Raw genomic sequence first — 19,663 nt, forward strand, 5'->3', positions numbered from 1 at the left:
AAAAAAAAAATTTGAACAAAAAACAGCATGTTTTTTTAGATACGGAAGGTTTTTTTTAATTTATAGTACATAACATAAGATTTAATTTGACTTATGTTTAAAGGACGAAGTATTTCCGGAACAAAATGCATTTTGAAAAAATGGACTTTTGTGAAAAAGTTGTTATTTTGAATCCCCCCTATGAGCAAGTAAAAGATCAAATTTAAAAGAAATTTATATCAAATGAAAGGGAATTGCTTAAGGATTCAACTTATAAAAATTATTTTGGTTCATTCATTTTTCAATAAGTTATGTCAATTTTTAGAAAAAATGTCAAATTTACCGATTTTAAAAATCGTAATTTTTTTAGAGATTTTTTAACATTTACAAGGAATGAGTTAAAAATTTTTAATATTTGAGAGTAATGTCATTAACTTGATACGATTTGTGATCTTTTGATGTATCGTTAAAAGTAATCGGTCAGTGAGAGCTGATGAAAAGAGGCAACAGACACAAAACAAAAACACATCATGGTAAAATTAATACCTTCTTAGCATCACATCGAAACTAAAAAATGTTTAATTCTCATTCACATATTTTCGTTGCTATTTTATTATTATTAATTCATTGATATTTTTTTAGAGTGCAGTTGTTGTTTCGAGGCTATATCTAATAAAACTGAAACTATTAAACATTGCAAATCCATATTTTGTAAATCATGTATTCTAAGTTCACTAAAAATAAAAGGAAATACGAACTGTTTAATTTGTTCTGTAGATGTAATAACTACTAGTAATATATTTGTAAACACACATTAAAATAAAATTTCAATCTAATTCTGTAAAATTAATTTTATTACATACATAATACTTAGAATCGTCCTAACTTGCGTGATACTAATATATTCCATTTATTCTATATATTTTTGAAAACATAACATTATACTAAACAAAATTTGGTATAAAAAATGTCTTTTTTTTTAGTTTTTTAAATGAACATAATTTTTTTATGACATACAGTTTATTGGGGAGTTGTTAAATAAATTTAGTTTTATATAATACTTTTAAGAGGCGAACTTTCTCCAAAGAGTAATAAAATTTAGTTTTAAATGGTAATTTATAAACATGACCTAATTAAGGAACCAAAATAAGTTCAAAGGAGGTCACATAGTATTTTTATTTTCTGTAATAATTTTTTCAAAATTTTCTAAAAAATAATTCAATACACATATAGCAGAATTGTCAAAAACCGAAATTATTATGGTTCCTAGCCCTGTCCAATTATAACATAAGGTTGACAAAGTTAATTTTTATCTAATTCCGTTTGCTAGTTCAAATTATAAAAATAACTCAATTTTTAATAAGTTAATGAAAACATATTGATGTTTACAGGTATGCCCTACTTACATAGCAATATTTTGAACTTTAACTAAGCACTAGATTTTGTTTAAAGTAATAATATTTTAAGAAAATTAGTTTGGATATTTTTTAGTTTCATCATTTTTATTTCTTGATTTATTGGTTATTAATTACTTTTTTAATCCATCAATTTTTTTATATGAAACTAGAATAAATTTTGGTTAAAAAATACGGTAGCTCAGTAGGGTTGGGGCGCATTATTGACGTGGCATAGTTGGAACAAGTATAAATGATATCTGACAGTGATTAAAATTACTATCATAAGAAACGTTCGTTGATAATTTGTAGATAGGGCTTAATTTTAAGAAGATGGTGGATTAAATTATTTTGATCAGAGTCAAAAATGTACTTTTATTATACAATTTTTCGTGGTAATTTCAAATCAGAAATTATATTTTTTCTATCACCAATAATTTTTTAATTTATTACTAATTAGTTAAAAACTATAGACTTTAACAATAAAGAAAATAGCAAACCATATTTTGGTGATATTGTAAACTCATAATATGTGAAATACATGTACAAAAGATAACATTACATTATAATATGCTAATATTATAGTTAGGCTTTCATGCACTAATCATTTACGTCAAAATAACTTGCTATTTATGAATTAAATTCTAGCATATAGTTTTTAAAATGTATCTTATAGTTTAATTAATTAATTACAAAATATAATTTATACTATAATTTATGAAAAAATGAAACATTTTAGCATGTCATTTATGTGATTCAATAATTCCTGAAGATCATGGAAAAATTTATTTGACAAAATGTTGTAAAAAAGATTATGCTTTTCATGTTTTGAGAAATATGCATTTTCACTGTATAGTGTTTGTCTATGTTGTGAGTTCTATCATGGAGAAGGTATTATTTTAGTTCTTATCAACCTATTAAGAAAAATTAATACTAATAGTGTGAATTCATAAATAAATTTCCATAAAAAATGTTCATTAACTAATCTACTTATTTCTAAAATGTTTTAGGTATTCGATTTAAAATAATAATATTAAAAAAGAAATGTAAAAAATGTAATACCAATAAAGGAAAATATAGCCTTTACCCTTTTTGTCCGGACTTGTATTGCAAGGATTGCATCAAAACAATAAACAAAGAAAACCACATTTGCAAACATTGAAAATACATTTCTATTATAATTTTTTTATCTTAGAAAATTCTAAGAACTTACTTTAACTAACACATTGAAAAACCTTAAAAAACTATGTTGTTATAATAATTACATTGAAATATAATTAATTATACTCTCTTATACATACATATATAATAAAGGTTATTAACAAACGCGTTACTTTTTTTAACAACATACAATGTATTTACAAATACAAATGATTTTTAAAATGTATTTATAAAATAAATGAAGCTATTAATAATTTTATTTAAATAAGGAGAAGTTAAAGCTTATGTTATGCACTATAAATTAAAAAAAAAAAATCGTCTTGACTGATCTTCTACGTGCAAATGGCTACCATAGTTAAAACTAAATATTCAAGAGTATCCGCCCAAACCGGGGACCCGTGAGGAAGACCGAGTGTACGACGCTGACTAAAAGTCTGCGCCACATCTCCCTTGGCCCTCCCAGATTGGGCATGAGTGCCGCCAGGCATATCATGGCTTTCTGGGCTCACTAGGCCGCAAGAGTAATGTGCGGCCCGAACTTTAGACGTTTGTTTATGACAAGGCCCAGATAAGTCATGGAGTTCTTAAGCGGGATCTCCACCCTCAGCAAGTGGGTGGAGTGAACTTGTAACAGGTTTGACTCTTGGGCCCGCGGCGCTCTCGTAGGAGATGACCCGATCGCTAAAGTACAACCGGATCATCCGCCCGAGGTAAGGAGGCACCCGAAATGCGTCCAGTGCTCCGAGGATGTGTGACCATCGCACGGAGTTGAACGCGTTTCGGATGTCCAGACTCAACACCATTGTTTTTGAAAGTGTTCCGGAAAGTCAAATACTTTTATATATATCTTAAATTAAAGCTAATTTAATATACTTTATCATAAACAAAAAAAAAATTTCGGACTTTAGATTATCTTCATTGTGAATATGGCTACCGAATGATTTTTTTTTTGAAATTCTCGATTTCATATTTTACATTTTTAATTTACGGTATTCACAAGGCAGCTGTGCCGACGTGCGATCACTGTTGAGTTTGCGGGTTGTGAAAGCTATTGGGTGCCTTTTACCATCCTGGCCTTCTTGTTCTAATATCCCCGAGAGTCCCTCTAAAGATGCGTCTGTCGTTAAAAACACAGGATAATCATCGTTAAAATGAGCTAGTACTGGTGTTGTAATTATAGTTTGTTCTAAAATATCAAAAGGCTCCTGGTGATTATCCTCCCAAACAAATTTTTTATCTTTTTTTGTTAAGTCCGTTAATGGACTGGCAATTTTTACGAAGTGTTTATTATTGTTGTTTTAATGAATTTCCTGTAATAGCTCGTTAAACCGACAAAAGCTCTGATATCTTTTATTTTATATGGTACTGGACATATTTTTATTGCTTCAATATTATTCTCTAATAGCGTAATACCTCTTTCAGAAATTTTATGTCCTAATAACTCTATTTCTGAACTAAAAAATAAACCTTTATTTGTTTTAAGTTTAAAGTTTGCCTCGTCTAGCCTAACAAAAAAATGTTCTAATCTTGACAAAGCTTCTTCAAAATCCCCACCAAACCAACATATATCATCTAAGTAGACAATTACTAAAAACATTTTTTATTATTCTTTGAAAAATTGGGCCTGAATTTTTAAAAACTTTGGGGAATTCTTTTGAATTGATAAAGTCCAAAATCTGTAATAAAACCAGTTTTGTACTTGTCTTCTTCTTTAATAAGACACTGAAAATAACTTTGTGTTAAGTCAAAGTTAGAAAAATATTTAGCTCCCTCAAGACTTTTAAAAAGATCTTGTGACCTCAGAATTGGGTATTTATCACTAATAGTTTATTCATTTAAATACACATTTTCTATAGTCTACTAGAAATCTATACACTCCCGTATTTCCTTTTGGTGTTAAAAATACTGCCACCGCGTAATTACTTCTGCTCGGCTCAATAATATCAGATTTTATCATTTCGTCAATTAGAGTTTATAATTTTTCTCGTTGAGAAGGGAACACACGATATGGCGGTTGAAAAATTGGTTTGTCTTATTTCGCACGGTTTAACATTAGCGCAGCCTATTTTAAGTGGATCTGATGTAAATAAATGTTTAAAACGCGTAATTAATTTTTTTTGCTTGTTCGCGCTGAAAACAATTTAAATGGTTAGATATTTTAATAATTGTAGCTTGATCGTCTCTCACGTCGTTGCCTAAACCGATACCGTTTGTATTTAAAATGTTATAATTCTTAAAGGCTGACGTAGCTTCTGTATACCCTACAATTACATATGCATTAATGAAATTTGAATAATTATTTATTTTTAGTTCTAAGTTTATTCTTCCTAACTGTTCTAACTCCGTATTATCTTCTTCTTCTTATGTGCCTTCACAACTCTGCAAGAGTTTTGGCTGCCACTGTCACCGACCTCCAATAATCCCTATCCTGGATCCTTTTCTCCCAATCTGTTGCTTCCAGTCTTTCTAGGTCCTGGCGCATTCCATCCATCCATCGTTTCTTTGGTCTACCTCTGGGTTTTTTACCAGTTGGTTTGTATTCAATTGACGCCCTTACTTCATTTGTTTCCTCTCTTCTCATCGCGTGTCCAAGCCACTGAATTCTCTGATCCTTCACATAGCTTGTTATATAAGGCACTTTGGCAATTTCCCTTATTTCTGCGTTTTTTCTTCTACGCCATCTATCTGTTGAGGTGTCAAACACTGGTCCACAAATTACTCTTAATATTCTATTCTCAAAGGTTCTGAGATTTTGTTCAATTTGTACTGTCATCGGCCATACTTCACATCCATAAGTTAACGTCGGCCTCACAATACTCATGTATAGACGTACTTTTGTTCCTCTAGAGAAATGTTTTACTTGAAATACAGGGTTTGTATAATAAGTAACCGGACTGACCTCATAAATTTTTTTATTGCTGCAATATTTACAATTTTCTTTCAGAAACTTTCATAGTTTAACTGTCTACATAAGTTTTCAATTTCTGTTACATAACTCATAACTGACTCTGACTCTTCCTGCCTACGTTTTTCCAGTTTATTTTCAATTAGAGTTAAAAAGCCTATTGGATGATATTCGTCTAGAAATTCGTTTTTTAATTCCTCATATGTCCAATTTGATTTTTTATCTTCTAAGTTTTCTAAAAATATACTAGCTGTCCTTTTTAAAAATATTAACAAAAATTTTATTTTATCACTCTCACTCCATCTATTAATTTCACTTGCCTTTTCATACTGCCTGAAAAATTTTCTCACATCTTCAGTATCCGAAATATAATCTGGTTTCATCAACCAAGATTGGTTATTAGACTCCATATTTGTAATATTTAAATTTATTGTTTCTATGCAATTAGTTAATGAAAGTAAGTCTAGAATTTTTCCCTCTGTTATGTCATTACGATTACCCGGTGTTTGTTCTTCTTTAAAGGTTCTATTTAAATCGTCTATTTCTTCATAAAAATGTTCTTTACCTGAACCCTCTAATTTATTTTGATCACACAATGAAGCGTTTTTAATATTATTATAAAAATAAAAATTTACCTTCTACACTTGGTTCTACGTTACTCTCTACGATTATTAGTTTATCATTACAAGAGGCATGAATAACTTGCTCAATTTCAGCTGGACTTAAGTTAGATTTTATATCTGACAGCTTAAGTTGCGCTCTAAAGTATCTAGCTAAACGTGTTCTTAAGTCATTTACGTTTCCTAATTCGTCTAAGTTTTTACTTTTACACAAATTTATAAGATCATCTTTTTTTAATGAATATATATCACTAATTTTGTTTAATTTAAATTTTTGAATTTCATTAATATTCATAATGAATCATATAATTAAGTAATCAAATTAATATTTTAGAAAGTCAAAATTAATTTTTATTTAAATTATTGAACTTTATTTTTTTATTATTATTAAAAAAAGATAAGATGTTTATATAAAAAAAATTTGTATAATTATAAAATAGTAATTAAATAAAATTAAAACTTAGATCTTTTAAAAATATGTAAATGGTTTTTTGTTTTTGTGGTCAGTTCATTAAATAGGTCAGTCAATTGTGATATTCCGTCGTCTAAAATATTAATGAGTTCCTGGTCAGAAAATATTATGTTAAAAACAAATGTATCTAATTCTGAATTAGTATTATCCCCAAAAATTTCTTTTAGTTTCTCCTCTATGTTCTCAATATTACTCATACTATAGACATATGAGAAATTATACATACACACATAAAATTTTTTTTCTCTTTTGGGAGATTTTTAAATTACTAAATTTAATAACTAAATAAAATTATTATAATAAAAGCTTTTATTATACTAAAATCGACGTAATTCAATACTACCTCAGATATTTACTACAGACTTTATCGTCTTTTAGTCATTCTTGTAATAAATTGTGACTTGATGGTTTGATAAAAGTTTATTCAAGATTATATATTGCTGTTATGATAAATTACGAAAATTACCAAGAGTTGAAAAACTACAACTAACATTCACTTTATTTGGTGTATTTAACAACAAAATAATTTATATATTGACTTTTTATACATAAATAATAAGTAAATCAAAAGATTGTTCAGATTATAACTTATGTACAATATTATTTAAAAAAATTTTAGTTCTTACAATTTTGTGTGTGAATCTATTATTTCACGCGCTTAACTAAAAAATCAATGAAAAATGTACTGTTATTCAAAATTTATGAGTTTTCAAACTTTAGGCCTTTTGTGGCACGAGTTAATCTTTTCTGATTTACCTGAAACATTGCGTACCTCATTTTTATAAGTATTGAAACTAATTGAGATTGTATAATTTTTAAATATTACTACATTAATTTTAAGAACCACCCTAATATATATATAAACAAATTTTTATTTTTTATTATTAGATATAAACATTTAAAGATTCAATTTTTTTTAGTTAATATACATGTATAATAAAAAGGGATTACAAACAGATATCATGAACCCATAATTGTTTTGTAAATTTTAATTTTAAGGAATTTATATGTAACATTATAATCACAAGAAAGTAAGAATATACTGCTAAATACCTTAATTGTATAAATTATAATGGTATTAATATTTAATGTTTATTTAATGAATAGTGTAAATATAAAAGGGGACTTGACTATCTTCTCGGTGGTCAGTGTTCAATCTGTTATTGACAACACTTATCGAACTTAGACTTAGATCACGCAGTTCATCACATAGCCTTTATTATCAATGGTAGTTAGACACATTGCTGTGAGTTTATAAATACACTAACCGACAATACAGAAATCATATCTAATGATAGTCAAAATTGACAATAAACACCCGTGTCTGTGGCAGCGATGTCATAAAAAACTAAAAAGTGATAAATAAATATAGTTTAAAAGCGTGTTTTTTTAGATTTTATAAACTATATTTTTTAGAAAATATATTTTCAAGTATATATAGTTACTAGGCTCCGCCTAGCTGGGTATTCGCCTAAGACTCGGGACCCTACGAGCTTTACGCGACTTCGGCCTTACGGTCCGTCTTCATTAGTAGGCCCCTGATTTTGGTAGGAGTACCCAAAAATTATAACAAAAATATATTAAAAATTGTATTATTAAAATCAGGAAAATTCAAAAGAAAATATAGTAAAATGTGTAGGATGTTGACGTTTGCTAATAAAGTATTCCCCTTAGGCGTATTCAAAAATTAATTTGTTATATAATTATAACATATAACATTCCTTGATAAAATATATATATAAAATATGGTGTTGTCTATAAATGCAAAATAGTGTCCTAATAAAAATACATAATATACAAATTAATGTTCAAAATATATGTATGCGCAGAAATTAGTCAATCCCCATATTAAAACCATGCGCGTGGACTTGAAAAAAAAAACTCATAAAACGGTGAAAAATGAACGGATTGAATGGATTTTTTTATTATATATCAGAAATGTCATTAGGCGGATCTAGTAAAATTTCAAACCTTAAGCCGAAAACGCTGGCTTCAGCGAGCGTTTTTCTCAAAATCGGTCGAAATTTTAAAAAGCTCACGGGCGAGTTGCAAAAATTTGCCGACCTTCGCTAATAATTTTCCCGGAGTCTGATGANGGCAAAAATTTTCCGACCTTCGCTAATAATTTTCCCGAAAATTTGATGACCGAATAATTTATTTGAAAAAAAAAATTTAACGTCAAGTAATTTTCCCAGAAAAGCGTTTTTTCCTTTTCTATTATATAAAAAGATAGTTTAATAGATATAATTACATATATGAAAATGACTCGTTTTTTTCTTAAGTAAATAGAAAATTTTAAATTAAATGTTGCTTCGTGATAAACTTTTGCGACGTAAATCGTGTTAAAGTAAAAGTATACAACACCTGTTTTAAGACGACCACGTAAAGTTTTCATCTAAAAATAAAGTAACTGATATATATTCGTATATAGTACGTGGCATTTTTATTCAAAATACTTTCCAGTTAGTAATTAGACAATCATAATTTCAATTTAACCGTTTAAATTTTAAAACTTTCTTAAATAAAAAAAATTTTCAATAATTAAAAAATGGTAAGTATGTCCAATACAAGCAGACTTATATTTCAGGCTAAGCTATAAAAATTTGATTGCCATTAAAAATTAATTTTTTATAATTTTAACATTTGAAAAAATAATTTTCAGTGATGTAAAAAAATCTAACTTATGGCTACCAAAGTTTTAAAAAATTGCTAAAGTTTTTTTAACTATCAACTACTAGATACTATTGGCGTAATAAATATTATAACAGTCAAATTATATTACTTATGGTCTTCTATTAATGAAGATGATAATACTACAACACTAATGCATAAAAAATGTTTTAATTATTTTTTCAGATAACAGTTAACTCATTAATAGCAGCGACATTGGTATATTTCTTAATACAATTATTAGGTAATATGGAACACATTATTTTTTTATTCGCCATTATTAATTTGAAACAAAATGGATTATACTAAAGATTTTAGGTTTAGTGTAATTTTCAAATGACAAATATCTCTTCTCAAATTTAATGATTTAAAAATGTTTTCTTTATACATGATCCAATTATCCAATATTTTTCTAGAAAAAAAATTAGTAAATTTAAATTATTAAATAAATTACAATTATTATTTTTAATTTTTTTAGGAGTCTCTCCAGATTCTGGTAAGTAATTGATAAAAATAAAATTTTTATCTTATAATTGTCATCTTTTCACAATACTATCTTATTTATACATGTGTATTTTAGATTTATACTTAAAAAAGTTTCTGTTATTTAAAACTTTATAGTTCTTATAATAGTCTCATACTATTTTAGACATCCTTCATATAGTAATTAATTTTGTTATTATACAGGAGTTTCAGAATGGGTGGACAGTGATGGTATGTTCATTATTTTAACAAAGTTAAAAATATAATTTAAAATTTCTAAAAATGAGCAAGACATGAATAACGTTTTCATAATTTTTTTTTTTTGATATCGAAAAATATAAAAAACATTTCATATCAATTTAAATATATTATTGTTCTATATAATATTATTGATTACGTTAAACAATACTTATTAAAAAAAATATATTCTTTTTAATAATTATATTTTATAACGTTATGTAAAAAATAAGAGTGTTTGCCTTTTTAATTATCACAATAATAAGTTATGTTTTGAATAACTTTTAAATGTTAAACGTTAAAATGTAATAACTTAAAAATTTCTATAAGGTTTAAATGTTACAAAACTTTAAACATTAATTATATAATGTTTAAATGTTGTTGCCGCCTGGGCTGTTCTAAAAAAATCCAAAATAAAAATGGGGAATAGAACTCCGCCGTATGGCTTAACATAGGGGCAACTAATAATCAACAAAAAAAGTTTCTAATCAATTTAAAATTGACAAAAGAAAAATATATTTTGTTAACACAAAATAAGCTTACCCAGCCCAACTACTATCATAACATGAAACTACAAAGTGAAAAATAAATATAGTTTAAAAGCGTGTTTTTTAGTTTTTTTAAACTATAATTATTTTGAATAAAACGACCAAACAATACAGGCCCCTGATAAGACGTCCTAACAGCTGATGGCACAAAAGCACTACCAGCTGACCACAACCAACCAGTGCAGCTCTCACGCTTGATGCGAACAAATGTTTAATAGTGTTAAATTCAATTAGAAGATTTTATACTGTATTTTAAACTGAAATACGTTTTAAAACCTGCCCTGCATATTAACGACCATTAGTTATACAAATTTGATACCCTACTTAACCAATAAGTTATTATTTAATAGTATAATATAATATAACCTAACCAAATATTGGCTATAATTGGTTAAGCTCATAACAAAGTAATTATAAATAATTTTTATTTATAACTAGTTTATTCATACTTTCAGAAGATTCGTGTTTTTGTAAGTAAAAATGGAGTGCTATTGAAGGGATATTTCTTCAACTTAATTTTTATTAGTGCTGTATTATCATGTCATATTATACGTATAATTAATAAAGCTTTTGATTATTAAATTTGTGATATTAAATAGTTTTCGGTGATTCACAAGGTAAGTTATTTCTTTATAATATCTATTCCTTTTATTTTTTATTTAATTTATTGGTATTCTAAAATGATTTAACTACAAAATATGTATTTAAATGAATTTAAACACTGTTAACTGTTAATTTGATCTGAAAAAAAATGGGAAATTATAATTATGTAAATAAAAAAATAAGTACAACACAATACTAAATAATTCATACAGAATGATTTTCCATCATTATCCACTTTATTAATTGAAAAATAAAAATAAAATTAATAATTTTTTTATTAGTTTCTCATTATTCTCAATTTATAAATCATGTTCTTATCATATTTATTGTTTATCCCTTATATATTTTAGCGTAAACAGGCCGTTGTTGGCTGTGTGACATTCGTTAGATTTTGTACCGTGGCGTATGGTACGCGGTATTAGTCCAGTCGAACTACACATAGTGTGCGATGCCTGATAAATGTGTCACGGGGCGCGGGACTCCGTTTAACACGAAGCGATATTGGACACAGTACCGCGTCGCTTATTATTATATTATTAATAAATTTTGTAATTTATTATTTCAGATGAAAATTCTAGTAAGTAAATATGTAATTTTTATTATTGGATATTAATTAAAGTTAATTTTAGTTTTATGCGTAGCTAAGAAGCTGTTGGGTTTTACTCTACTTTGTTTCTTTTTTTTTGTGTATATATACGCTTATTTTTCTTCTGTTATTCTCAATGATACGTCAAAAGGTTAACAAACGTATTTAGTTAAAGCTATCAGCGCCATAATTTTTAAAAATTCCCGGTATTAAAGAGAAATAAATACTCAAAAAAGTACAATAGTTAATATTAATGTTATTATGTTTCCCTTTTTATTAAAATAAATTTATGATAACTGGACAAATTATTGCAAAATTTTTAGTTCATACTCCACACATTTGCTTTGCTAACGACATACTTTCTTAGAAAATTTAATCATTAACTAAGTTTTTGCGAGGTTTAAAAATTATCAACATTTTTTTCTTTACAATTTTTTATATTTTTCTAAAATACCTACCTTCTTTAAACTTGAATCAAATTATTGGTAATACAACACACTTTAGAATAATTAAAAAAAAAAACTATACGAAATTTCGATTTTTGGAAGTTTTTTATGCATTACATTTACAATACTACAATTTTTAGTAAACATGGCTGCATTTGTAGAGTTTTGTATAGCAGCAGAACAACTATACCATTTAGAGCTAAATCAAATCAAAGGTTTTTTATGAAATATACGATTAAAATAACATTTCAAAGTTCTATCTTCTATGAATATTCGATCTTTCAAGTCGATAATCATGTGAATTTTTGTATATATGATAAATTGCATTATTTAAATAATGCTTAGATAAAAATGAGATTTTCGGTGGTAATTATTTAACACAAGTACCTTAAATTCAGCATAGTTTTTTTGCTTTATCAAAATACTGAGAGGGGGAATTCATCATATCATATTCTCTTACTATTAATTTTAAAGTGAAAACTAAACATTTCAACTGTCCTTTATAAAACAAATATAACTTTATTACGAGGTTTGAGAGGTATTTTTTAAAGTTATGGACACTAATAGCTTTTATTAGACACATTTTGTGCTTTTTTGACACATAGTTGAGCAAAATCGGTTTAATAATTGTGTATTGTAATAAATAAAAAGTAAAATTATCAGTGATTGTAGATATACTGGATATACACACCATTGATTTGAATAAATGTTTAAATAATCAGAAACTTGTTTTTATTAATTTTCATACGTAAAGTTGTTTCCCAAAGTGTATAAGAGTGTTGTGTGATACAGCTGAAATTTATATTTATTTTTATATATTTAGTAGGATGTCTGGTTTTGTTGTTCATGACATATTCGTGATTTGATATAGCATCCAGTATTTCGTTTATTTGATAATTCTGTGAATAATTTAGTACTAATAAAATCTTGAGTAATAACGTTGTTTGTATTAGTGGAAATTTTTTGTTATCGTTTATAAAAACAAAAAAAAAAGTTTGTATGATTCGAGTTTCATAGATATTAATATCGAGATGTAGGATAATTTTCCAAAGATAATCATAAAAATGTATTATTTAAAACTGGAAAATCGTGATATCATTGTTAAATTTGTTATTACAAAAAAATTGAAGTACATAATAAGACTAGAAATTGCAGCTAAAGTTGTAGCAATGATATTAGCAAGTGTTTGCTGGGTATTTAGCTGTTGTCAGGCATCACTCGTAATAAACAAAAAGTATAAATACCGGTGATTGTAGAGTATTTCGGAAGTGGTTCGTATACGGTCTGTAATAAACAAAAAGAGCCACGAGAGTGTAGGTGGCGAAGGAATGTTGTTAAATGAGTTTGGGGCTCGGGGTGTGAAAGGGAAGAAATGTAACACAGGTGGCCAATAAGGAAATAATAATCGTAGCAGGCGTAGGGTAAAAAGGATGGGTACCAATGGAAAGTAAAAGTGTCTATAGATACCCGGTAGTGACTACAATAAAATGAAATAGAAAGGGATCTCGGGGTATGTATGCTTGTGTAAAAACGTCTAATATATGAATAAGATGGAATTACAAAGAAGGGTCACTACCTAGCTCCTGCACAGAAACGCGCACACTAATTTCCGGCGACTCACAAATATCGTGTTTTTTATAAAAATATTTTAATTTACTCTCAATGACCTATCTTGTTCTAATTGTTTATTACTAAAAAAATTCTTCAGTAAAGGATCTATTATAAACTTATTATATAGACAAATGTTTCACTTACCTCTGACTATCCTGATATTCTCTTGAGATGAATGATGTTGTTGATGTAACAATTATCAATGTATACGTTTACGCATTAATATACGCAATTATATTTATACGGTTTATATTATTACTAACTCGCGTGTAACTACTTTTCTAGTACAATTCTATATTAAATCCACTGAAGGTGAAGTCTAAGTTTATTATAATTCTGTCTTTTGTAAAAACCTTTTGTATATTTATGTAGTATAGTTCTTAATCTTGTATATGGTGTTTTACCTTAATATATCTAATATTTAACAATTTATAAAGCAAATAAATAACTTCTAAGCAACATAACTGTCCTGTGCAACAAACTATTTCCAAGTGGCCTACGTCTTTTCAGTCGTCCAAATAGTGATCTAGGGTAGATGCGAGCTCAATTTCAATTCTTTGCACAATAGATTATACTAGTGTCCTACACTCCGATTGCCGGCACTATGGCATAGATCAGACTAGCTGGTCGATAAGTGGAGAGACACTTTTAGTATGATGTTAGTTATAAATATATATTAGTAAAATATTAGTTTTTAGTATAATATTTCGACTCTGATTTATTTGTATTTCGTAGCTGGATATACCAACGCGAGATCTCAAATAATATCTTTGTCTTTATGCAAAGAACCTTATGATATGTGGCCTACTTCTTTTCAATCACCTGTAGGACGACCTAGGTTAGATGCGACTGTACTATAGATTTATGCACGATAAGTTATGTTAGTGTCCTACACTCCGATTGCCGGCACTATGGTATAGATCAGACTAGCTGGTCGATAAGTGGAGAGACTCTTTGAATAAATCTTATAATTAACTAAAATTCTAATTATGATATTATTGTACTATTACCCTGTCCAGCCAGGTTGTGGCCCTTCAATAAGTAATAAATACAATTCAATCAAATTAATTACCTTAGAATATCTAATGTATACTACAAAATAATATTAATAATTTATGCGTTGTAAATTATATAAGTGTCCTACACTCCGATTGCCGGCACTGTGGCATAGATCAGACTAGCTGGTCGATAAGTGGAGAGACACTTTGAATAAATCTTATGATTAACTAAAATTCTAATTATGATATTATTGTACTATTACCCTGTCCAGCCAGTTATAAAGTTAAAAATAAAAAAATTAAATCGAGAATTTTCACACAAAAATAGCATTCGGTAGCCATTTTCACCGTGAAGATAAAATAAAGTCCGAAATTTTTTTTTCCATAATAAAGTGCATTACATTAACATTAATTAAACATATATATATATAAGTGTCAGACTTTCCGTAACACATTCAAAATTTAAGTTGAAAAAGTAAATTTTTTCTGAAAAAGTTGTCATTTTGAATCCCACCCTGTAAGCAGGTAAAAAGTCAGATTTATAAAAAAATTATACCAAATGATAGTTAAAGAGATCATGCATTCATAAAAAGAAGAATTATATTGATCTATACATCTTTCAAAAAGTTATAGCATTATAAAGTTAAAAATATAAAAAAGGATTTTTTTTATCAATTTTGATATCTGTTTTTACCATGAAGATAAAATAAAGTACGAAATTTTTTTTTTGCATAATAAAGTATATTACATTAGCTTTAATTTAAGATATATATAAAAGTGTCAGACTTTCCGGAACACTTTCAAAAGTTAAGTTGAAAAAGTTCTACTTTCTACATGCTTTTTTTAGATTTAAACCCCTCTAGCCAGCAGATCATATAATATAATATAATATGGGAAAATAGTCCGATTAAAAAAAAAGTATTTCAAATGAAAGATGTATATAAATACTACTTCTCATAAAAAGATTGTATTGATCCATACATTTTTCAAAAATTTATACAATAATAAAGTTAAAAATGTAATATACAAAATCGAAAATTTTCACACAAAAATAGCATTTGGTAGCCATTTTCACCGTAAAGATAAAATAAAGTCCGAAAATTTTTTTTTTCATAATAAAGTATATTATATTAGCTTTAATTTAAGATATATATAAAAGTGTCAGACTATCAGGAACATTTTCAAAAGTCAAGTTGAAAAAATTAATTTTTTCTGAAAAAGTTGTCATTTTGAATCCCCTCCTGTGGGCAATTAAAGGGTCAAATATAAAAAAAAATATACGAAATGAAAAGCAATGATATCATGCATCTATATAAAAAAAAAATATATATATAAAAATATTATTGACTTTGTTTTGTCTTTTATGTGCAAATGGTCGTAAACGTTTTGTTAAACATCTCAAAGTTCAGAAATTTTTATAAAAATTGGACGGAATGTGGAAAATTTTTAGTTTATCTTTAAACATTTGTTTTGCTAACGACATGCTTTCTGAAAAATCTAATCACTAAACTAAGGTTTTTCAATAGCTTAAAAATCATCATTTTTTTTTTGTCTTGTAATTTATGAAATGTAATATTTTTGGATATATATCTTTTTATGATGATTGAGAGGAATTTTTAAAGTTATGGCACTAACTTTTATTCGATACATTTTGTGTTCTTTTGACGTATCGTAGGGCAATATTGGTCTACTAATAGCAGAGTAATTGTGTGTATGAAAACAAAAATAAATACACGACAAAGCAAAAGCAAAAGCTTCTCAACTGCGCATCAAAGCACGTATAATATCCTATTAACCAATAATTATGTTAGCACTAAATATTGCAGCAAAGTTATAGTAACTTTACGTAATTATTATTTATAACTTATTTGCTCAAATTTTCAGAGACTGTACGATCTAGTGAGTAGTTATGTTTATTATTATTGTGTTTACTTTGCTCCTTTTAGCTGCTCCACACCTGATGCCTACGAGACTCGTGCACTTTTGATGCTATATGCCCATCGTGCCGTCTTTACGGGTAGGCTACTGATTCCGTTAGGATTACTCAGTATTGTATGTTTCACGGCACAACAATACACACACATACAATTTGCAGTAGGACGTTAAAGGTATAGAAATAAAAATACAGACTTCCTGAGAAATCGCACTGTATCATCATAGATAAATCTCCGGTGTCCGGTGATTTTTCAACTTAACTTTTGAAAGTGTTCCAGAAAGTCTGACACTTTTATATATATCTTAAATTAAAGCTAATGTAATATACTTTATTATGCAAAAAAAAAAATTTCGGACTTTATTTTATCTTCATGGTAAAAACAGATATCAAAATTGATAAAAAAAATCCTTTTTTATATTTTTAACTTTATAATGCTATAACTTTTTGAAAGATGTATAGATCAATATAATTCTTCTTTTTATGAATGCATGATCTCTTTAACTATCATTTGGTATAATTTTTTTATAAATCTGACTTTTTACCTGCTTACAGGGTGGGATTCAAAATGACAACTTTTTCAGAAAAAATTTACTTTTTCAACTTAAATTTTGAATGTGTTACGGAAAGTCTGACACTTATATATATATATGTTTAATTAATGTTAATGTAATGCACTTTATTATGGAAAAAAAAAATTTCGGACTTTATTTTATCTTCACGGTGAAAATGGCTACCGAATGCTATTTTTGTGTGAAAATTCTCGATTTAATTTTTTTATTTTTAACTTTATAATGCTATAACTTATTGAAAAGTGATTGGATCAACATATTTTTTTTATGAGAAATAATATTTTTTAATAATCCCTTTTTCCTTCGACATACTTTATCTGAATCAGAATATTGAAAACGAACCAGCAGATCATGTTGCTTTTGGAATAATCCACCAATTTTTTAAAATTAAACCCTATCTAAAGATTTGCATCGAAGCATTTTTTTTTTGATAATGATTTTAATCACTGTCAGATATCATAATACTTAATCCAACTATGCCACGTCACCACTGTGCTGGGTTTTTTATTATAGATTATCGTAACAATTAAATTTTTATTTTTTGATATTGTAACATAGGTCATTATTTTATAAAACTGAAAACAAAGCATTTTTGTAATGTTTGGTTTAACTATGAATTTCTTGATCTATTATTACTAAAATATAATATAGTCTATTATTTGTAAACCTAGAAGTAGAACACTTTTGTAATGTTTGGATTAATTGTAATTCCCCGAATTATTGTTACTAGATCAGGAAGTAAATATTTATAAACATTTTTGAAAATTATTGCATTATGAATCTCTTGATCTATTATTACTAAAATATAATATAGTCTATTATTTGTAAACCTAGAAGTAGAACACTTTTGTAATGTTTGGATTAATTGTAATTCCCCGAATTATTGTTACTAGATCAGGAAGTAAATATTTATAAACTTTTTTGAAAATTATTGCATTATGAATCTCTTGATCTATTATTACTAAAATATAATATAGTCTATTATTTGTAAACCTAGAAGTAGAACACTTTTGTAATGTTTGGATTAATTGTAATTCCCCGAATTATTGTTACTAGATCAGGAAGTAAATATTTATAAACCTTTTTGAAAATTATTGCATTATGAATCTCTTGATCTATTATTACTAAAATATAATATAGTCTATTATTTGTAAACCTAGAAGTAGAACACTTTTGTAATGTTTGGATTAATTGTAATTCCCCGAATTATTGTTACTAGATCAGGAAGTAAATATTTATAAACATTTTTGAAAATTATTGCATTATGAATCTCTTGATCTATTATTACTAAAATATAATATAGTCTATTATTTGTAAACCTAGAAGTAGAACACTTTTGTAATGTTTGGATTAATTGTAATTCCCCGAATTATTGTTACTAGATCAGGAAGTAAATATTTATAAAATAATGACCTATATTACAATATGTTACAGCTTGTTATGCGTGTCAAGAAGTATTTCGCAAAAATAGAGAAGAAATAAATTTGACTAATTGTTGTAAGAACACTGTATGTGATAATTGTTTTCATGAAAAATATTCTCAGTATATTGTAAGAATTCAAAAACAGTGTCCATGTTATAAGGAGTGTAGTAGTAGTGGTAATTCTATTTCAAATATGTTACATAAGTTTCTAAATTCTAAATATATTGTTGGCAACAACGTTAGAAAAGACACTATAAAATGTTTAGACAAAGAATGTCGAATTTGCTTTGGGCATTCAAAAAATTGAAAATACAGTATTTCTCTATTTGTCCACGTATTATTTGTAAAAATTGCTCCAAAATAATGAAAAGTACCAATAATATCAACACCCATTTGTAAGACATAATGTTACATAAAGAAAAAAATGGATACAATGCTTTTCTGAAGATGCCTTGACATATTTTGTAATGACTCTGTATAATATCGTTATCTAAACATAATTTTGAAATTTATTAAGCAAATTTTAATTAAAAAATATGTATTAACATCTCAATTTTCTATCAATTATAATTTTAATTGTCTTATTAATAATAGTAATTTGTATTCTCAGTTTTATTTTACTTCCTCATTATTTTAATTACTTTATTTAAATTTTTAATTAGAAAAATTTCATTATAAAAAATTTTAAATGTAATATTCATAATTTAATTTTGATTCACACTGATATAATTACAAATGTATTAAAATAATAGTTATAATTAAAAAAAATCATAAATAGGAATAAAACAAACAGTAATAGAATTTCTCTTAATATAATGCTGTATTTTTTAAGAATAAACATTTATAAAATACAAACGCTTACACAATGATTCAATTTTTAATACCCATATTCGTGTATTATTGAAAATATTTTAGAAGTAGATTAAATGTACTTTTTATACTATAAATAAATATTATTAATACATATAAGTATATGTATAAGTAGGGTAATTTAGAGAGAGCTGGAACCCCCCCCCCCGCCC

General features: G+C 26.8%; 2 protein-coding genes and 2 long non-coding RNA genes across 4 annotated transcripts; 3 read left to right on the top strand and 1 right to left on the bottom strand.

Moving 5' to 3' along the window:
* Positions 1-116: 116 nt before the first annotated feature.
* Positions 117-2,928, top strand: LOC126897801 (uncharacterized). The gene is made up of 5 exons (XM_050671676.1): positions 117-287; positions 350-512; positions 622-771; positions 2,113-2,264; positions 2,384-2,928. Exons 2-5 carry the CDS (start codon positions 473-475, stop codon positions 2,399-2,401), a joined length of 360 nt encoding a protein of 119 aa, XP_050527633.1. The 5' UTR covers positions 117-287; positions 350-472; the 3' UTR covers positions 2,402-2,928.
* Positions 2,929-4,905: 1,977 nt separating this feature from the next.
* On the bottom strand, positions 4,906-5,355 carry LOC126898076 (uncharacterized). The gene has a single exon (XM_050672023.1). It carries the CDS (start codon positions 5,353-5,355, stop codon positions 4,906-4,908), a length of 450 nt encoding a protein of 149 aa, XP_050527980.1.
* A 3,543-nt stretch (positions 5,356-8,898) lies between these two features.
* Positions 8,899-11,090, top strand: LOC126897804 (uncharacterized). The gene is made up of 6 exons (XR_007702203.1): positions 8,899-9,082; positions 9,388-9,445; positions 9,680-9,697; positions 9,889-9,915; positions 10,925-10,939; positions 11,069-11,090. It is a non-coding gene; the product is annotated as an uncharacterized LOC126897804 (long non-coding RNA).
* A 219-nt stretch (positions 11,091-11,309) lies between these two features.
* LOC126897806 (uncharacterized) lies at positions 11,310-19,508 on the top strand. Its single transcript, XR_007702205.1, has 3 exons — positions 11,310-11,649; positions 16,598-16,612; positions 18,653-19,508. It is a non-coding gene; the product is annotated as an uncharacterized LOC126897806 (long non-coding RNA).
* The last annotated feature ends 155 nt before the right edge of the window (positions 19,509-19,663 follow it).

The sequence above is a fragment of the Daktulosphaira vitifoliae genome, unplaced genomic scaffold (assembly GCF_025091365.1).
Source record: "Daktulosphaira vitifoliae isolate Bord-2020 unplaced genomic scaffold, ASM2509136v1 Scaffold_2, whole genome shotgun sequence".
NCBI lineage: Eukaryota > Metazoa > Arthropoda > Insecta > Hemiptera > Phylloxeridae > Daktulosphaira > Daktulosphaira vitifoliae.